Source organism: Macaca nemestrina, chromosome 12, assembly GCF_043159975.1.
Source record: "Macaca nemestrina isolate mMacNem1 chromosome 12, mMacNem.hap1, whole genome shotgun sequence".
In the NCBI taxonomy this organism is placed as follows: Eukaryota; Metazoa; Chordata; class Mammalia; order Primates; family Cercopithecidae; genus Macaca; species Macaca nemestrina.
This window is the reverse complement of record NC_092136.1, coordinates 78,006,929-78,027,382: the sequence shown is the minus strand read 5'-3', so window position 1 is coordinate 78,027,382 and position 20,454 is coordinate 78,006,929. Positions and strand designations below refer to the sequence as shown.

General features: G+C 44.4%; 1 protein-coding gene across 24 annotated transcripts in view; it reads left to right on the top strand.

Annotated features, from left to right (window-relative positions):
* The window catches only part of LOC105468948 (teneurin transmembrane protein 4), a 3,228,145-nt gene that overhangs the window by 3,075,447 nt on the left and 132,244 nt on the right, over window positions 1–20,454 (top strand). For all 24 annotated transcript variants that reach the window (XM_071075888.1, XM_071075902.1, XM_071075903.1 and 21 more), the window contains one exon: window positions 4,053–4,253. In XM_071075888.1, coding sequence (XP_070931989.1) covers window positions 4,053–4,253 — 201 coding nt within the window. The remainder of the gene's footprint in view (window positions 1–4,052; window positions 4,254–20,454) is intronic.

Genomic DNA, 20,454 nt, shown 5'->3' with positions numbered 1-20,454 from the left:
ATGCAAAGGCAGAGGCAGAGGCAGAGTCTACCTACCACCTCTTTGGCAGAGCATGATTGTGGCATAGATACTGGCCCTGTAGGATCAGTAGAGCACAGGGACGATGTCTACCCAGCTCCAGCAGGAACCTCCACTGATTCAGCCTGATTTCCGGGAGCTGCCGTCCCTCCTGAGATGCAGTCTTCCTTAAAACTTCCCTCCCGCTCCACAATCACTTGGCCCAGTTGACCTTCAGAAGCACAGATTAATTGTCTGGAGGTAGCCTCTCATCAGTTCCTTCTGATCTTTGTTCTCTGCCTGGACCATCTGCTGGGAGTGTAGGATTCACTTTGCTGATTCCTGGGTCTTTCCTGAGACTCATTACATCTAAGGAAGCACAGGCCTGTGCCACCCAGAGCCTCTTGCTGAACTTGGCACCCTCCCAGCCTGCTTGCTAATGATGGAGATTTATAGGTTCGACCTCAAGCGTGCCCTGGGATTCTCAGAGACAGTTTCAACCCAAAGTTGAGGTTCAGGCACTTACAGAAAAGGAAATACCTTTATTGGCCTCAGGATAGGAATTGCTGAGTTGTTTCCTGTCAAATTGGAAAGCTCTCTGGGTCTAGGGGATTGTCATAGAAGCCTAATGGGCCAGAATAATCCTTCTGAGGTTCCAAGATCTGAGGCAGGTCATGAGAATTTATTGCTATTATTACATTTATTATTTTTAATTATCAGGAATTCCAACAGGTCATGCTCTAACCATTTTTGAATGGAGTCCAGAGACTGCAGGAGAAGAGATTCTTTGCCTTCATTTGACTTCATTAATCCTCCACATTGCTCTATTTCTTTTCTTGTTTTGATTTCTATTTTTAAGACATTTTTTGTGTTTATATAAGTATATATGCATGCATGTATTTCTGAACCAGTAAGATTGTAAGGGGAAATGGCAAGAGGCCTAACCAGGAAAGGGTGATTCAAATTTAAATTCTTCCATTTGCCATACTACTGTGTGATCTTGGGCAAGTTATTTAACCTCTCTGTGCTTTCTGTTTCCTCATCTATCAAATGAACATAATAAAAGTAGCTACCTCATACTTACATTGTTAGGATTAAATGAGATAATGTCTATAAAATGCTTAATAGCAAAATATGGCACAGAAGAGGGAATAAATTAATGCTTATTGTTATTGTGATCATTACTGTGTTATTACCAAATAATCACTCCTGAACCCTGATCATCTTGTTTATCATTTAGGTTATTAGGTTGAACACCTTTAAGACCCTAAAGAGCAAAATAACTTTCTTAATAAGCTAGTTCTCAAAATAAATGTTCCCAGAATATTGCCACTTATAAAGTTTTTGCCCATTTGTATCTGTGACTCTTATATACCCAGCCTGGGTTTCCCAGGCTTTTATGTAAAAATCAAATATACTGGGTTATAAAATATAATTAATAAATACATTTAAAGGATGTCTGAATTATAAATGAGCTCTGACCACAGTTTGCCCCAAGCTATGCTACTGAATGTCCTGATAGGATGAGAAGATAACTTCTTTGCAAAAGTTTATACAGTCCTTTGAAATCATAACGTCATTTGCTCCTCGTAGCAACCTGAGAAGTCAGTAGTCAGTATCTTTACCATACCTGCTTTATAGATGGGAAGCGCAGAGCAGTTATGTAATTGGACCACGGACCTAGAACCAGTACATTTTGTCCCTTGACCCTTGAACCTAGGTCCTCAGAGGCCAAATGGAGAGCTTTTTCTTCTGCAGCTTAGGGCTCCCTCGTGAGTTCCTATTAGGAGGGGCCTGACCATGCTCATCACAGTGCCATCAGCACCCTTTCTCCAACAGCTACATGTTGCCCCTCCTCCCCAGGATACCACCGTCCCCTCACAATTACAAAATGAATAGAATCCCTACCTCCCTAAAGAGAAAGACAGACCTGACAACTTTTTGGTAGTGAAAAAACATGAATCGACCTCCTTTACCAATCCTGTCGTCTCTCTGCCACCTATTGCACTTTCCATATGAACTGGAGCCACTTCAGTTAATTCTCAGTACTCTTCTCCTTTTCTGTGCAGTGTTTTGCAGAAGATCAGAGGTCTCTGTTAATGTTGTTGTAGCCCCGTAACTAAAGCTTTGATTAGGGAAAGTCAACCCCTGATAGAAATATTGGCCTCAAGATCAGACAGAGCTTCAGAGTCTTCTCTGGATGTGGAGTAATTGGAACCCTTGTGCACTGCTGGTGGGAATGTAAAATGGTAGAACCACTATGGAAAACAGCGTGATGGTTCCTCAAAAAATCAAAAATAGAATTTACCATATGATCCAGCAATTTCATTTCTGGGCATATACTCAAATGAATTGAAAGCAGAGTCCCAAAGAGATATTTGTACACCCGTGTTCATAGCAACCTATTTATAATAGCCAAAAGGTGGAAGCAACCTGAATTTCTGTTGACATATGAATGGACAAACAAAATGAGGTATGAACATATAATGGAATATTATTCAGCCTTAAAAAGGAAGGAAGTTCTGGCCATACCACAACATGAGTGAACCTTGAGGGCATTATGCCAAGTGAAATAAGCCATCACAAAAAGATGAATACTGGATGATTCCACTTACATTAAGTACCTAGAGTAGTCAAATTCATAGAGATAGAAAATAGAATGGTGGTTGTCAAGGGCTGAGGGAAAGGGGAAATGGGAAGTTGTTTAATGGGTGCAGAGTTTCAGTTTTGCAAGATAAAAAGAGTTCTGGAGACAGTGGTGATGGTTGCCCACTAGTATCCACGTCCTTAACACCACTGACTTGTACACTTAACAGTGGCTAAGGTGGTAAATTTTAAGTTATGTGTATTTTACCACAATTTTAGAAATCAGGAAAAGAATTCCTCTCTGGCAGAGTTTAGCTGTGTGATCTGGCATAAATTATTTACCTCTCAGAGCCTCAGTTTTCTCATCTGTATCTCACTGGGTTACTGAGATAACTGAATCTGATAGTGTATATAAAGTGCTTAGAGTGTAAGCACAGAGCAGATAACCCACAATGTATCTCTCTTTTCCCTCTTTCTCTGTCGGTCTCTTAAGACCACTTTGACCCTGGGCCCTGGGAGCACTAAAGGCCTGCCTGGCTGTGAGCCACCACTATGTGACTCACCTATCACATGAGGAGAAGCTGCGCAAAGTCAGCACATATTGAAGTATTTGCCCTCAAGAAAGTGAAGTTTTTTATTATCGTTTTGCTTGTTTGTTTTTTAGAGACAGAGTCTTGTCCCACTGCCCAGGCTGGAGTGCAGTGGCACAATCATAGCTCATTGCAGCCTTGACCTCCTGGGCTCAAGCAATCTTCCTGCCTCGGTCTCCCAAGTTGCTGGGACTACAGGCATGTGCCACCATGTCTAGCTAATTTTTTTTTAATTTTTTAATTTTTTTTGTAAAGACAGGATCTCACTGTGTTACCCAGGCTAGTCTCAAACCCCTGGCCTCAAGCAATCCTCCCACCCCAGCCTCCCAAAGTGCTGGATTACAGGTGTGAGCCACCATACCTGGCCAGGAAAGTGAAGTTCATATCAATCTCAAGAATTTGGGGAAGATGATAAAATCTAATGGAATTAAGTTTCAAAATAAATTCTCATTTAAATTAAGGAATCTATTTTAGTATCATGATCACATAAATAAGCCCGCGTTATGAAGTGATAATAAAAGTTTGTTCTATGAAGATTTATTAAACACCTCCTGTATGCTAGGCACTGTTCTAGGAGGTGGAGATTCAGAAGTGAATGAAACAGAGTCTAGTAGACATAAAGTGCTATGCTGATGCTTGAGGCACGTTTCTTACTGTGTCCTCCCCACAAATGAAGAGATAGGGATTTCTACCTGGGTGGAGTTGAGAAGCCAGGTCTGCTATTTGCCACAGTACTGCTCTCACCTTACTAAGTGGCCTCTGCATCCTTCTACCAGAATGTGTGAAGCCCCTTGGTCACAAAGCTAAGTAGTTTGCTTAAAGAAGCCTCACCTTTGCTGGTCAGATGCTTACCTATGTTCTCCTTCCTCCATCTCACAGTGGACTGCATGGACCCCACATGTTCAGGCCGGGGTGTCTGCGTGAGAGGTGAATGCCACTGCTCTGTGGGATGGGGAGGCACCAACTGCGAGACCCCCAGGGCCACATGCTTAGACCAATGTTCAGGTCACGGAACCTTCCTCCCGGACACCGGGCTTTGCAGCTGTGACCCAAGCTGGACTGGACACGACTGTTCTATCGGTAAATGCAGGGGGATGAAGGGTGGGTGGAGGAGGAGTGGGGGTTGGGAGGAATGAGGGTTGGGGTGGGGAGGGTGGGGAGAAGAAGCATGGGTAGAGGCAGGGGATTTCCACAGTGACATGGTCACCATTCAGTCCTGATCAGGGACGTAACTGTTCCCAATCACGTAGCAATGCATTCCCCATGCCTCTGAGTGCTTTTCTTCTTTCTCTGAACTCTAGCCTTCAACACCTCTACTCTTAAAGAGAGGATTCAAAAATTACATCCTTACATCATTCCTTCCATAGTAGTGGCCCTGAGATTCCAAACTACCCCTTAACAATGGAACTTATAATTATAGATGTGTTTCACTGAAATCTCATCTCATGCTAAGACATTATCCCTGGAGGCAAGGCCATAGGGAAAGTGTTCCTAGGTAAGCTCTGTCGGGGTGGGCTTTATAGGATGCCTGTCCCAGCCATCAAACCCTTTGGTTTCACCCATTTCTCAGAATGAAGTCCAAACTCAGTGTAGTATTTAGGGTTCTTTGGGATCTGGCCCTCACCTGCCCTTCTAGCCAAATGCTCTGTTAGTCGCCAAGCTCCGTGAGGGTAGCAAACATGCCTTGTTCACCTTCGCAGCCCCAGGACTCAGCATGGCCTGACCCACAGCACCTGCTCAATAAATAGCGATGAATGAATGCATGAACACATGATTGAATGTGTTCTTGATTGTGGCATTTGGTTCATCACAGGGTTTGTACATATAAGGTACAAAGGATAATTATGTCGGCACCCTTCTGTTTGAAAACACTATGATTTACAGGTTCTTTCAACGTGAGGATTACATGGGAACATACATGAGTCACCTAGCACAGTACTGGTGTATAGCTGGTTATGGTCACATCTAATCTCTTGTTCAATCTGCGCAAAAACCCTACAAGAAAGGTGTCAGTTATCCATGTTTTACCAATTTACATAATACTGTAACCAGTGAATACTTACTGAGCACCTACAGTATACCAGGTACTCTTCCAGTCAGAGAGGATGAAGAGACCAAAGAATCCCTGCCTTTGTAGAGTGTGCATTCTGGGCAAGGGGAGGGGAACAACAGCAACAAAATGAAGAGAAGTAAACTGAGAAAGAAACTAAGGCTTGGAAAAATTTTAAGTGATCCTGCCTAGGAACAAAAAGCTAAAAAGTGATAGCATCTCCAGTTATGCTTTTTTACTCAAAATCATTTTCCTCTGCACTCCACGCTGTTTAAACAAAGTGAGGCTCAGATTAGCTCATTATGTTGTGTATTAACAGTTCTGGCTATGACCAAGAAAGATGGTTGAGACCTTTGGCAGAAATGAGATCCATGCAGCATTCATGCCTTTGGGATACTTTGAATTACCTTTCCCTGTTGAATAGAGAATTGATGTTCAATACACAATCTAAATTGGACTTTTATCCTTGTTTGCAAAGCTCGTGGAAAGACATGATTGTAAGCACAGATGTGCAGGGTCTTAGGAATAATTCTTTTTATATAGCTCTGTTTATAGTGATATAGTAAATGGTCCTCTTAAAGCTATGCTGGCTTGCATTGTTGGTCATGTGGCCACAAAGCTAATTTATGATAGGTATATAACTGCGTCTTGCACTGTTAATCCCTGATGAAACCCCACAGCATCTGAGGAGGTAGGTATAACTTTGGATGAGATTACTAAGTATTCTTTAGTTAGCTCGGTAAACAGAAACAACAGAACTATTAGAAGGGACTTTGAATAGAATTATGAGATCTCCTTTTCCTCAGTCCTGGCTATACCACTCCCCATAACTGGTATCAAACACATATGTGTCCTCATGTGCAAAGGCAAGAGAGAGCCATGTGATGAGGAAAGTCCCTGAGTCAGACAGATCTGGGTTCAAATCTTGGCCCTGCTACTTACTAATTATAATTTTGGGCAAGTTACTTTACCCTTTGAAGCTATAAAGTGGAGATAATGATAGTACCTACCTTCTGGAGTTATAGTGAGAATTATTTAAGAAAATAAGGCCGGGCACAGTGGCTCACGTCTGTAATCCCAGCACTTTGGGAGGCCGAGGCGGGTGGATCATGAGGTCAGGAGTTCGAGACCATCTTGGCTAACATGTTGAAACCCCGTCTCTACTAAAATTACAAAAAATTAGCCGGGCGTGGTGGTGTGCGCCTGTAGTCCCAGCTACTTGGGAAGCTGAGGCAGGAGAATGGCGTGAACCTGGAAGGCGGAGCGGAGCTTGCAGTGAGCCGAGATTGTGCCACTGCACTCCAGCCAGGGCGACAGGGCGAGACTCCGTCTCAAAAAAAAAAAAAGAAAATAAAAGACTGGGCACGGTGACTCATGCCTATGATCCCAGCACTTTGGGAGGCCGAGGCAAGTGGATCGTGACGTCAGGAGTTTAAGACCAGCCTGGCCAAGATGGTGAAACCCTGTCTCCACTAAAACTACAAAAATTAGCCAGGCGCAATGACAGGCACCTGTAGTCCCAGCTACTCGGGAGGCTAAGGCAGGAGAATTGGTTGAACCCGGATGGCAGAGGTTGCAGTGAGCCAAGATCGTGCCACTGCACTCCAGCCTGGGCAACAGAGTGAGACTCCGTCTCAAAAAAAAAAAGAAAGAAAAAAGATTTGGCCCATTATATGAGCTCAGTACCTGTTAGCTTTGTTATGATGATGATTAAAACACTCATTGTAGAGCACTTGATATTAACAAAGACATTTGATAATAAGACGTAAGATGAAATCCCTTTCAGAAATATAGATTCTAGTGTTTAAATCTCTAGCCTATAAATGACTAGAAGGGTCCCATGATTGCCACAAGGCCAGGAATTTAAAAGGCAGCTTTAAAAGTATTGTAATAGTAAAAACAATTGGTGTTTGTTGAGTGTCCCACAGCACACTAAGATGTTTCACACAGCAACACACACCCTGCGCAACAGCAGCCCTGTGAGGTTGGGATGACAGGTATTGCCCCCGTTCCTGTGATGAGGCTAGAGGAGTGGCCGTGACTTGCATGAGCCATGCTGGTGAGGGAGGAAACTGGGAGTCAGGGCCTGGCCCCGCGCTAGGGCAGCCTGCCTCCCAGCACTCCCCACAGGCCACGTTCCTCCTCAGCTGTCACTTTGCCTCTGGAAACTGGTTTGAAGGAGAATGAGGGCGTTTCGACTGTTCTCTCTCCTCAGCCCCTGCTGGGTAGGAACTGCTGGCCTGGGTTCCAACCTGCTTCTGCCACATGTTAACCGTGTGACCTTGGCAAGAAACTTCACTTTTCTTGACTTCAGTTTCCTCATCTGAAAAATGGAGATAATAATAGTACCTACCTCAGCATGTTATGTAATCATTAAAGTACATGATTTTTCTATGCACGTAGAACAGTGTCTGTCATAGAATAAGCACTTAATGTCTTTCTACCACCTCCCTTCCAAGAGCACTTTCACTGAGTGAAAGCTGTTTTAAAACTACTGAGTTTTTGCAGTGAAGCCAAGCAAGGAATGCCTCTTTACCTGGATTCATTAAAGCCAAGAAACTATCTTTCTGTTTAGGGAGTTAACTACAGGGCACAGAACAGACACTGGGCTTTTTGGGAGAAGAGTTGCTCCCCACTCGTTGAATGGCTTCAGCATGTGGCTTAACCCTCTAACCTTTAATTTTCCCTTAGGTAAAATTACTTTATAGAATCATTGTGAGGATTAGGTGAGGAAATATGGGCAAAGTGTTTCTCGTAGTATCTGGCACAGCTCACACCCTGGACAAGTGGTAGCTCTAGTCATCTTGCGTATGCTGCTTGTTGCCTGGCATGGCAGGGCTGGCACAGACACTGCCCAGTCCCTCCCATCAGGAGCTGGAGGCCAAACGACAAATCCCAAGTGATCCTTGCACCATCAGCATTGGTTCTGGGTTCCTGGGTTGGCAGAGATGGGCCCCTGCTGCCTGCTGCCTCCCAGGAGGGAACACTGACTATTCCCTGAGATGAGTGTCTTGCTGTTTGGCACCAAGAACAGGATTTAATGAAAGCAGCTTAAATCAACATGCCCTGCACTCAACAACCAGCCCTGTATTGAAATGTGAGCTGACAAGTTCCCAGCACGTTGGTTAGGTTTGTGGAAACAGTGAAGTCAGATTTTATACAAGTGTTTACTCAGTTCCCTGGCTTCCTGGCAACTTGGCTTCCAGTCTCATCTCAGAAATTCCTCTTTCAGTCCAGCCTCATGCATGTGGTCTTCCTTCCTGATAAACCACACGACATAACTGTTGGAACAGATTCTTATGGCCCAGAAGAGCATAGGACATAGACCCCAGTGGGACTTCACTTCCTGAGTCATTTGGGAAGATGATCCTGATCATGGTGGTGGTAGTGATGGTGGGGAGGTGGCTACTGCTGTTGCTGTTAAACAGATAGAAAAGAGTTGGAGAGGGGGAATGACCGGCCCTAAGTGACTCAGCTTACCAGTGGCAGTCTGAATTAAATCCAGGCCCTTTGTTCCCAAGTCCTCAGTTCTTGCCTCATGCCCCCTTTGTATCCAAAGAGGTGTTCGTATGGCCAGTCTTACCTTTCTTTCTGACAAGACACAGGATAGAGTAACAAAGAGCCATCCATTTCTTATATTTAGCATGTACCAGGCACTGAACTAAGTCCTTTGCAACCTTATCTTAGTTAAGGTTCATAAGAACCCTGGGAAGGAAGTATTACTAGTATTACCATTTCCAGATGAGGAAACTGAAGCTCAGAAAGATTAAATTACATACCGGCATCCCTTTTCCCCCAACCCTCACCCGATTAATAAGTGGCGGAGTCCAGATTCAAACCAGATCTGGCTCCAAGGTCTCTCCTAAACACTATGTTATATTGACCAATGTATTCTAATCTATCTCTCTCTCTCTCTCTCAGTCTCTCTCTTTCTCTTTCTCTCTCACCAGGCTGTGAACTCTGTGAGGTCAAGGCCTATCAGTATCCCTAGCATAGGGCCAAACATGCATTAGGTTGTCGGTGATTATTGCATGAATGACTTAACCAGTGAATAGTCAAAGAAAGAAAAAGAGCCCACTGGGGACACAGGGAAGAGAGGGGCTGCAGCCGAAAGCTCTGTCCAGGAAGATACCAGCACACTACCTGAGAGTGAACCTAATCGCTTCTTTCAGGACTCCACCTCCTCCCTGCCTCCACACAAGCCCCTTCCCTCCCACTCCCCACACAGTGTGCTGGGCTAACACCAAATCTCTGCACTCCTTGTCTGTCACTTCCCAGACCTAGATCATGTTAGTTTCTTGTGCAGTGCCAGCCAGCCAGAAGGCCTCCTGGACAAGAGCTGGCATCATTTCACCTCCTTCAAGCCATCTTCCCCAGGGAGCAGGCCTGCTGGGCTGGATGCCTCATCAACATTTACGTAAAGGGGGTACACTCAGCAGCACTGCTGAGCAGAACAGCTCCTCCCATCTCCCCTTCCAAGTGCTTTAGTTGGCTTTTCACCCTCTTGGCTCAGAGCTGTCTCAGAAAAGGGAAAGAATTTAATCTCTTTGAGATGGTCCTTAGAATTGGAAAGGCTTGGCCGGGCGCGGTGGCTCAAGCCTGTAATCCCAGCACTTTGGGAGGCCGAGACGGGCGGATCACGAGGTCAGGAGATCGAGACCATCCTGGCTAACACAATGAAACCCCGTCTCCACTAAAAATACAAAAAAAAAAAAAAAAAATTAGCCGGGCGTGGTGGCGGCGCCTGTAGTCCCAGCTACTCAGGAGGCTGAGGCAGGAGAATGGCGGGAACCCGGGAGGCAGAGCTTGCAGTGAGCCGAGATCGCGCCACTGCACTCCAGCCTGGGCGACAGAGCGAGACTCCGCCTCAAAAAAAAAAAAAAAAAAAAAAGAATTGGAAAGGCTTGCCTTTCTTTCAGAGCTTAATGGCTTTTTTTTTTTTTTTTTTTTTTTTGAGACGGAGTCTTGCCCTGTCGCCCAGGCTGGAGTGCAGTGGCGTGATCTCAGCTCACTGCAAGCTCCTCCTTTGTGTTCACGCCATTCTCCTGCCTCAGCCTCCCGAGTAGCTGGGTCTACAGGCGCCCGCCACCACGCCTGGCTATTTTTTTGTATTTTTAGTAGAAATGGGGTTTCACTGTGTTAGCCAGGATGGTCTCGATCTCCTGACCTTGTTATCCGCCCACCTCGGCCTCCCAAAGTGCTGGGATTACAGGTGTGAGCCACCGCGCCCAGCCAGAGCTTAATGGCTTCTAAAGATTTTAGACTTTGTGGCATTTTCCATTGTACCGTTTCAAAAGCCATCCCTTAGACTCATCATTTGCCCCTGTTGGTTCTCCGTCAGGTCTTCCTTCCCCACCCTCACCCCCATAGCCTCTCTCCTCAGCCTTATAAATTTATTCCTCATTTCCACTGCTATATGAGCTCTCTAGTCTTGTCTCCCATAAATGACTTTTATTTGAGAGGGCCCTCTCACTATATTTTATTCCTTAGGGTTGCTGGCTCACAGAAGCAGTACATGGCAGAGATTTTGCCTGTAAAATGCTCATGCTGTGGGTTTATGATTCTTATCATTTGATTGCAATTGAGTTTCATGGAATAACAGGTGAAGATGTTTTAGAGATTCAGTGGCATAGGTTTGGAGGTAACATGTGCAGTCAGCAAGAATTGCAAGAAATTTGGAGTAGGACCAGGCTAGATTTTCAAGACTCAGCTTAAGCATAGACTATGGCTAATGACACCTGCCTTGCAGGGTTGTTTTCCAAATCAGATTTAACATGTATATGGTGGCTGCATTCAGTAAGCAGTCAATAAATGAAGTAGTTGTATATAGTTTTAGAATGCATGATTAGATTTAAATTATCCAAACAGTCCTTAGACTCTAACAAATTTAATTCTTTGGACAGTTTATACAATGAAGGTTTGGAGCCAGAAGGCCTGGATATGAATCTGTGTAACCTTAAACAACTCACTTGCTCTCTCAGAGGTGCAGTTTCCTTGCAGTTTCTGAGTCTCTCTATCATCCCCTTTCCCCAGTCCCCAACACTGGTCATTGACACTAGATGAAGAGGCGTTATCTAGATCATTATCTAGATGAAGAGTCAGATAAAAGCTGACACATTTATCCCCAAACAACTAGGTCAGTGGCCCACAGCACAAGGGAGTTAGGGTCAGCCTCCTCTCAGCATAACGAGCTTCCTGAGGTCCCTTCCAGAGAAGAGCACAACCTCCTCAGAGACAGCACCCCACAGTAGCTCCATACCTGCTCCCACACTGACACATTCACTGCATTCATTCACTGAATCTTTCCGGCCTCTCCCGTGTGCTGGGCATTCACTGTTTTAGGCACTGAGGATCAGACAGCCCCACAGCCTGGTCAGGAAATGAGACGCCTAATTATTCAGCATGAGCGGAGCTCTGATGGATGTGCGTATGGTAGGGTTTGGGAGCACAAAAGCAGAAGCAGTGAAAACTAGGCCAGTAATGGGATGGGAGAGGAACCGGAGAAGGTTGTCACTAGCCAGAGACTTGTGAGTCAGACCCTGAAAGGGGACTGAGGGGAGGCCCCCTGGTGGCCAAGGAGGAGAGGGCAGCGCAGGCTGAGGGAACAGCCTGTGCACATGTAGAGAGCATGCATGGTTGGCTAGACAGTCACGCCTCATTCCGGCTGGAGATAGGAGCTGCAGGGGTGGGTGGCAGAAAAGAAGGCCAGAGTAGGCAGGATCCAAACTTCGGAGCCCGCTGAATGCCGCGCCGAAAATCTTGGCTTAAAATAATTGTCAATGAACATTGAAGGTTTCCTTTTCAGACTCCACATCAGGTCTCTCTCTTTGGCTCTCTCAACTCAATCTGGCCTAGATTCTACCTTAACGGAGCGGGACCGTCCAGAATTCATACTCAGATCCTCTAAGCTTTCAGTTTAGTCTCTATTAATCTCCTCCCTTCCCAAAGGGAAAGAGAATCACAAAGCATAAATAGTAACAATAATGACTAGACGGATATGGTGCTGAAAAGCCCTGTTATCAAATGAAGTCACAATTGACAGCAAAATAAACTCAATGCTTTCACAAAAATAAGCTTAAAGTAGCAACCGGGTTAAAATAATTAAAGCTCTAAACATAGCAGTTGCATTAGAGCTAAATTCAATTTTATTTACGAGGCAAAATATAATTACATTTAAATTTGAGGGAACAGAATTTAATTCTTATTAATGACAGAAAGACTGAGTGAGATGCTTTAATGCCAGAGAAATTGTCTTATGTTCATGGATGGGAAAGAAAATTAGATTCAGCATTGAGCATTCTCCACTGTTACAAGTCTCATTTGTGTACCCGGAATTGTTCCTTCTCTGAGAAGCATTAGCTTCTCAGCCCAGAAAGCACAGCACCGACATCCAATTAAACATCAAAAGGAAACAATCAAGCTAGGCTATTTCTGTATAGGTATGTTATAGGAGGGGAAACTCAAGGTTAGAATTTCTCCGGAGGAATAATAGCCATTGAAACTTGACATTTCCTGTACCCCTTCACAACAGCGAGTGACAGCCTAAAATCAAAGTTCAGAATAATAAATATCGAGGAGATTGACACTGGCATAGAGAGGAAGGGAAGTGTCAGAGGGAGGCATGGAAGAGCCTACCAGTTGCCTGGGAGGTAGTGTGGAGGTTTAGACACAATGAGATGGTCAGTTCCTAACATTTAATCAAAGACTGGAAAATTGGGCCCAGACAAGCATGCTGCTAAATACTGCCAGAGTTAAAGGTTGATAAACCAAGAGCTGGCAGATTTGTAATTTAGTAGAATTTCCCCTGACAGCCCTGGAACGTTTTCTGTCAGAATTGGATCTCTTCAGTATGCAAATATAAGCCCTCCTGAAATTGGGCTTCAGAATGAAGTTTTTATTTGGATGCCCAAGCTGATATCTTGTACAAAATCTCTAGTTGTCTTCCTGAATCAAACTGCTGTTATTATAACTTGTAATCTAAAAAACCCTGTTCTTTCAATGGAAATTTTATATTTTACAGAGCTCCTTCATGTATGTGCTTCATTATTTATTCAAACAGCAAATACATTAACCTCTGACATTGCAGATGGTGTTACTCCCAGGAAACCAGGGTCCGGAGAACTCGGGTGACTTGCTCAAAGACACTCTGAGAAAACGATGATTCACTTCCAGGTTTCTCTGGCTTCAGAGCCCGTGTTTATCCCCTGCACAACTCTGCCATTGGTTATTACCAAGGTTTGTGCCGAAACTGCCAGTAAATCAGGTATCAGGTTTTGGATAGCACTTCGTTCAGTAACACTGCCAGAGGAACCATGTAAATTGGATCATGACTTTGGTGTACTAATATTACTACAAGGGTTTCAGAAAAAGAGTAATTGCTCTCAACCGATGGTCAGGGAAGCTTCCTGGAGGAAGTGGAATTTAAGGTGGTGTTGGAGGTTAGATACGAGTAGGTAGCGATAAAAGGAAGAGGCAAGCAACTTGCAGCAGCCAATTGTAGAAGTCAAAGATTTGCAACATATACTAAGATGGGAGATCAGGACATTTTCTAGGAAAGATGAGTAGCTTGAAGTGGCTTAGCTTAGGATGTTTGTGGCAGTAGTAAGAGGGGGAAAAGGTGAGGGAAGCCAGCATGAATAATCTTGAAGGAGTTGAGGTTTTTTCTGTCTTTGGGAGCCACTGAGAAGTTTCAGGTGGAGGTGTGACAAGGTCAGGTTTGGTTTTAGAAACCTACTCTATTGTCAGCGTACAGTTGGAGGTTCCTGGGGGACGGCCAGGTGGAAGTGTCCAGGAAAGAGTTAGATAGATGAGCTTACGACTGAGTGGAGAAATGAGCCTTTTACAAAAGGTTATTAGGGTCAGAGATTGTTGGGAAGAGAGTGTGACATCAGCTGTCTCTTCGTTTCACCCAGCTGGGACCTTTTAGTGGGGGCCTGGTTGTGTTCCAGTCCTGGCTGAAAATACACATCCAAGTCACATTATTTGGCTTCCTTGCTCACTAGTTCTTTCCTGACTTGTTATCCTTCTGCAAAGTCAGCTCCTATTTGGAGGCCTCCTCCAAGCTAGGTTTGAACTCCTCTAATCAGGAAGCCAGATACTCTCCAATTAAGAGGAGTAGCAGTGGTTTACTGCTTCCTGTGGTAGGTGCTTTGTAAAGACTTGAAAATCTAGTCCTGGGGGAATAGATGTGGAGACCTGCTCTGCACCCACATACTGGAATCCACTTTTCTGCTTGGTTTGAAAGCTCTCCAAGCTCCTTGAATGAGGTGAAAGGCCGTGTGGTTTCCAAGGCTCATTAACTTTCTGCCATCTCGATCCGTGGAACAGAGCCATGGCTTGAAGCAGCTCTGACTCTCGGGTGATGGGGAGGGAAGTTGAAAAGCACAGGAGAGTAGCTTGGGTTTGGCCTCAGTGTCGAAAGGAGACTAATTACTGTAAGGAAGTCAGAGGTTCCTTTCCTGTACCTTCTTCCCCTTCTGGCTGCTTCCTGAAACCTGCACTGAGACTAAGAGGCATCTGTCCAACTTAGTGAGGGAGGGAGGGAGACAGTGTGAGTGCCATACCTTCAGAATGCTAATTTGTACAGAATATGGGGAGATCTGGTCTGCGGGAGAAAAAGTTAACTTTTAATTAGCCTACTGTGTGCTGGGCATGGTGACTGGCATTGTGCTCATTTACACACATAGGCAGACTTGAGTTTCTTGTGGATATGAGTAATTTCATATAATCTCGTATCCTCAGCCCCTAAGCATATCTGGCACAGAGTAGATGCTCAGTATATTTGTAAATCTGTTTCAAAACTCTGTTAGATAGACATCATTATCACCATTTTATAAATGACAAAAATAAGGCTCAAAGCGACGCAGTATTTGTTTCACATAGCTAGGAAGTAGCAGAGCAGGCAGTTACCTGATTCCAAGCCTCTGCTCTGTGAAAAACCACAGAATCTTGAACAGTTACGTGGAGCACTCTGTCCTCTACCACTGGAATCTGGCAATACAGATACAGTCAGAAGACATGTTTCCTGTGTAAGACTCACAGGGGAATGCAGAGATTAATTTGATGATGGCAGGGTTCTCTAGACAACTCAGGTAGACTAATAACCCTGAGAAAAGAAGATCCACATAAAAGTGCTTTGGGAAGGCAGAAGGTGAAACTCCTTCCAGCAGCCGGGAGGGGACTTCAAGGAGGAGGTGGCACTGGAGCCAGAACTCAAAGCACATTTAGATTTGAACACATGAAGATCACGGTAAAGGAGCCCAGACTATGGAAATGGCACAGGCAGGAGCACAGAAGAGGGCCAAAGAGTGCAGTGACCACCCTCTGGCAGCTACTTGTCCAGCTGCACCCTTACATTGACTGTTTCCCAAGGTAGCCAGCAAGTTCCTACTCAAGTACTGACATGCATGTCACTGTGTGGCATAGGATAAGGTACTGCCTAGATAGGCCCTAGTTTTCCCGTCTAGAGAATTCTCTTCTGACCATAAAGCCTGCTCCTCTAGTTTTCCTCTTTTTCTTTCTTTTTTTTTTTTATTTGCTGATTTCTCTGTTTTATTTTTAAATATATCACCAATATTGGGAAAATGTATAAATGCATTTACAAACGTAAATCCAAATCACTTGAAAGTTCCCCTCAAAATCTGGCTCATGGAGCACAGTACATTAAATCTCAAGTCTGTCCTAGCCCAAAGCTTTTCTTTTTATTTTATTTTTTTATTTTTTTTGTTATACTTTAAGTTCTAGGGTACATGTGGATAACGTGCAGGTTTGTTACATATGTATACTTGTGCCATGTTGGCGTGCTGCGCCCATCAACTCGTCAGCACCCATCTACTCATCATTTACGTCAGGTATCACTCCCAATGCAATCCCTCCCCCCTCCCCCCTCCCCCCTCCCCATGATAGGCCCTGGTGTATGATGTTCCCCTTCCCGAGTCCAAGTGATCTCATTGTTCAGTTCCCACCTGTGAGTGAGAACATGCGATGTTTGGTTTTCTGTTCTTGCGCTTTTTCTCCCTTGACTCTAGTCCACCTAAAGGAAATCTCCTGGCCAGAACCAGGCCACTTCCTGCCCAGTGCCAGCTCTCTCCTGGCTTGATCTCCTTCTTCATTTTCTGCTCTTCCCCTGGACCTTCACTCACAGCTCCCCTGGTCTCTGTGCCTTTATTCCACATCCACCTTGCAAAACCCAGGATCGTTTTAACCATTCACCATTTCTGATCTCACAGCTGGGCTTCTGAATGCCACTAAGCCAAATCACATCATGCTCATGATCTTTAGCCTCTCCTGGGCCCTCCCAGCTGCAGTTCTTGTACTTTGTGAGTTCTCACTCTCATTCGCCAAAGGGGCTCTTTCAAACGTCCACATCTATTCACCAGCACCGTGCTCCAGGGAGGTTCCTGCCTCCTACCTCACTGAGAACGCTGAGGCCAGTAGCTCAGTGCCGCCCCATTATCCTGCCTGCTCCCCATACAGCCTGTGTCCCACATGACTCTCTGATCCCTCTACCCAGAGGGTGAAGTACCCACTATGCCCATCCCTCTGATTGTACTTCAGAAACAGTCCTCTCTACCTGTTGAAAGGTACCTCAGTTGATTATCCCCTTGCTCCCTCCAGTATCTTCAACCTCTTCTTTCCCTGATGCTTTCCAGCACATAAACATGAAATAGTTGGGACACTTAGATGGCCTGGTGACACACAGCTGATTAGGTGATTACACATTTGGGTGGATGGACAGATAGTTGGACTGATGGATGAGCAGACAGATGAATGGAGGATGAACAGACAGATAAACAGACAAACAAAAGGAAAAGTGCTTAATACAGTCAGCACTGGGTTGAGGTGAGAAAGGAAACTCAAACACTGATTCCAGAGATCTTAGAGTCTAGCTGGGGCTATGATCTAAGATGTAATTAGCAATCGGGGGATACACTCATATGGCATCTGAGGTATTGTCTAAACCTGATTCCACAACTCATAGGCCAAAAAGCATGTGAATCACAGCCACCTTTCATTTCTAGCTCAAGCTGTTTCCTCAACTATGATATGGGAGTGAAAGCATCATTGCAGGACTATTGTGAGAATTTAATGAGTTAATATTTGTGTTCCAACAACAACGGTTACAGTTCTGGAACATTGAAGGTACTTCATTTTCTTATTTTTGCCTCAAATGCTGACTGTTGGACTCTAAGTATGCCAGAATTTCTGATAAACTCCCCCAGTTATGCAGTAACTCAGATGAGCTAGTGATAAAACAAAAAATCATGTCAGAAATCATTTAAAATTAACCATCTTTTAAAATTTCTTAAGTTCACTCTTGGAATCTCAGGTCCTCAGCAAAATAGAACAATTGTACTTATCTCTTCTAGTGCTAAATGGAGACTTATTAAAGGACTTCCCAGGAGGTCCCAGGGGGCCAAGACTCTGTTTCCACATGACTGGAATTTTAGAAACAGCTTCATTTGCACCTGTTCCTTGCTTAGCAGGAAGGTGTGCAGATCTTTGGGTGGGGGCCCTTCTATCCCTTACTTGTATCAATTTTGAGCATCTTTCCAAGTAGAAGAAATTTTATGGGAAAATTATGCATAAATCTCTCCCTTTAGGAGAAAGGCACAGATTCCCCTACTAGCTATTTTAATGAACAGGATTGTAAAGTAAGTCCAGACAAATTAAAACGTAGCTGCAATAGGTCCCAGGCTTCATCTGGGCTTGCACGGGGATTAACATCTAATGAGAGGAGCTTGGGGCAGCTTTTCCTGTACATATACATTTTTTGGCTTAATTAACCAAGAGCCTTTTCCCTACCCTTTTGCCTCTTCTTCGTGTGTTCACCCCCTTCCACATCATAGAAAGAGAACAGGTGTGACTTGGCCATTAGCATGAAGAAGATGTGCCTGTGGGTGTAAGGATCAAGGCATTGTTTTAAATTACAGAGTTCACACACAGAGATTGGAGAAAATGAGTTTCTAAGAAGCTTAGGCACAAAGGACACTGAGCCTCTACGTGAATATATTTAACAAAATAACTTGTATACAACATGGCACTGAGATAGAGTCACATCAACTGACATACACCTCTTCCATTGAAGCTTTTTTCATTCATCTATTCTTTCAGCAAACATTTGTTGAAAGCCATGCTGGGCCACACCTGGTACTAGTGCCAGGGAACCACATTGGACCTTCCCATCAGGTGGGCTTCCAATCTAGAGAGAAGACAGTGCACGGGTGAGGCAGGGAAGAGGTGGGGTAGGGAAAGGGTGGTGCTATGGGTTTGACTTTCTATAGGGGAAGAGCTCACCTGTGGCTAGGTTCATCTCCAAGGGCCTGTACGGTTCAGTCAAGAACTCTGTAAGCTTGGAATAGGAATTTTAGGACAGTTGGAGATTTTCCCCTGATTTTGAGAGGAAGTCCAGGCTACAAATACAAATGGCTTCTACCTTGGTTTTGATACTCTTGGCTGATGATGCCATGCTAGGTGACCAGAGGAAGAACATGCTTTTCTACTAGTAGCCCCAAAGTTTGAGACTACTACTAGAAAAGCAAATGTTTCATTCTTCAGGAACACGTTCCTCTGCTGGGTGACTTGGAGCTGTGTTGATGGAATCATCTTAGGTCCTCATCAGTCATATACACAGCATAGTGTACATACAGCTTTTAATGTAAACTATTTCCTTCAGTTGTCACCACTCATCCTAGAGGGGGACCATTATTACTCTCCTCATTTTAGGGGTAAAGAATTATGTCTCAGAGAGATTAAGTTCCCCAAGGACCCACAGCTAGGAAATTGGGGAGTCAGAATCTGAACCCAAGTCTACCCTATGGCTGTGTACTTCTAGTACTTCAAAAGATTCCTCCCAGTCCCCAGCCCTCCAACATTAATTCAGAAAGCTCTGATGTTGGTCATGTGAAAGCCAACTAGCATTTCTCAAACCCTCCCTTGTTATTGGGTATGTTGTGAAAGTCAGAATTCACATCAATCTTCTAAGTTTAGTCTAGTGTACTTGCCACTACATTTCATTTCCTTTCTTATAAAAATGTGTGTCTTTATGATATCTTGAATATGTGCCAGGCACTATGTTAGAAGCTATACTTTCATTCATGCTAAATTGATTTAGGTTATATCTGTCTGCCATGCTAGAATGTAAACTCTTTGAGGTCAGGAAAAAATTCATGCCTGTCATAATCACCATGGGATCTCCAGTACCCACTGTGGGACTTGCACACAGGGAGCATCCAAGAAATCAACCAAATGAAAGTAATTCCTACAGCAATCCTCCAAAGTATAGTAGTTGATGTCATTCCCAGTTTACAAAAGGGAACCTGTGACTAGGAGAGGAGCCATAACCCACATTTCACAAAGGACCACTTACGTTATGTAAAAGACATATGAGCTGTCAAATTATATCTGCTTTAATGTCAAAGCAGAATCTGAGAAGGAAAATAAAACAGTTCCTTTTGTTTCAAGGTATTTGAAAAAAAGAAACAATAGGGACCATGACTTGAGGCCAAATGATAAAGTAGCATCACAGGTTTCTACTCTCATCTTGAGTCTGTGGGTCTCTCCACTCAGCCAGATGGGCCTATCTGCAGAGAACCCGAGTGCTCCCAGGCTGTGTTACTGTCAGTTAGCACCCCATAAACATCGAGGTCGCCCTGCTCAGGCCCCTTCCATTAAAATGTGTAAGAGCTCACAACCCAGCTTGTAAAGGGCTGGTGGAGGGGTGCCCAGTCACCAGGCCACTTTAACTTCATGCCAGGAGAGCACATCTAGTGTAAACTGGCAAGGAAGTGGAGTGTTTGGATGGACAGAACCATAGCCTCCAGATGGGAAGGGTAAGACTAAGTGCCTGGGAAACTCTGTGTAGAGGATCTCATTTCATCTCACACATATCAGGGTCTGACTTGGATATAACAAAGGATAAGCAGGGCCAGAAGTGGCAGGAGGTGGGGATCTGCTGGAAAAGCTGAGAGTTTCCCTCAAGTGGAAGCCCACCCATGACAGGTCTGCATTCCTTGCCTGTTCTAAGGCTTCGTTTCCTTATCTGTAAAATGCTTCCCTTGAAGTACTGTTCCAAGGGTTGTCAAAACAGTGAAAGACACTAGAGGATCACATGCCCTTGTAGAATGTCCTCATGCTATCTGGCCTCAGTATCCACACTACCAAGAAGGATAATTGCCAGGCATTCTCACAGCCTCGTTGTTGTAGTTCAGTGAGAAATTGTCCATGAAGAGT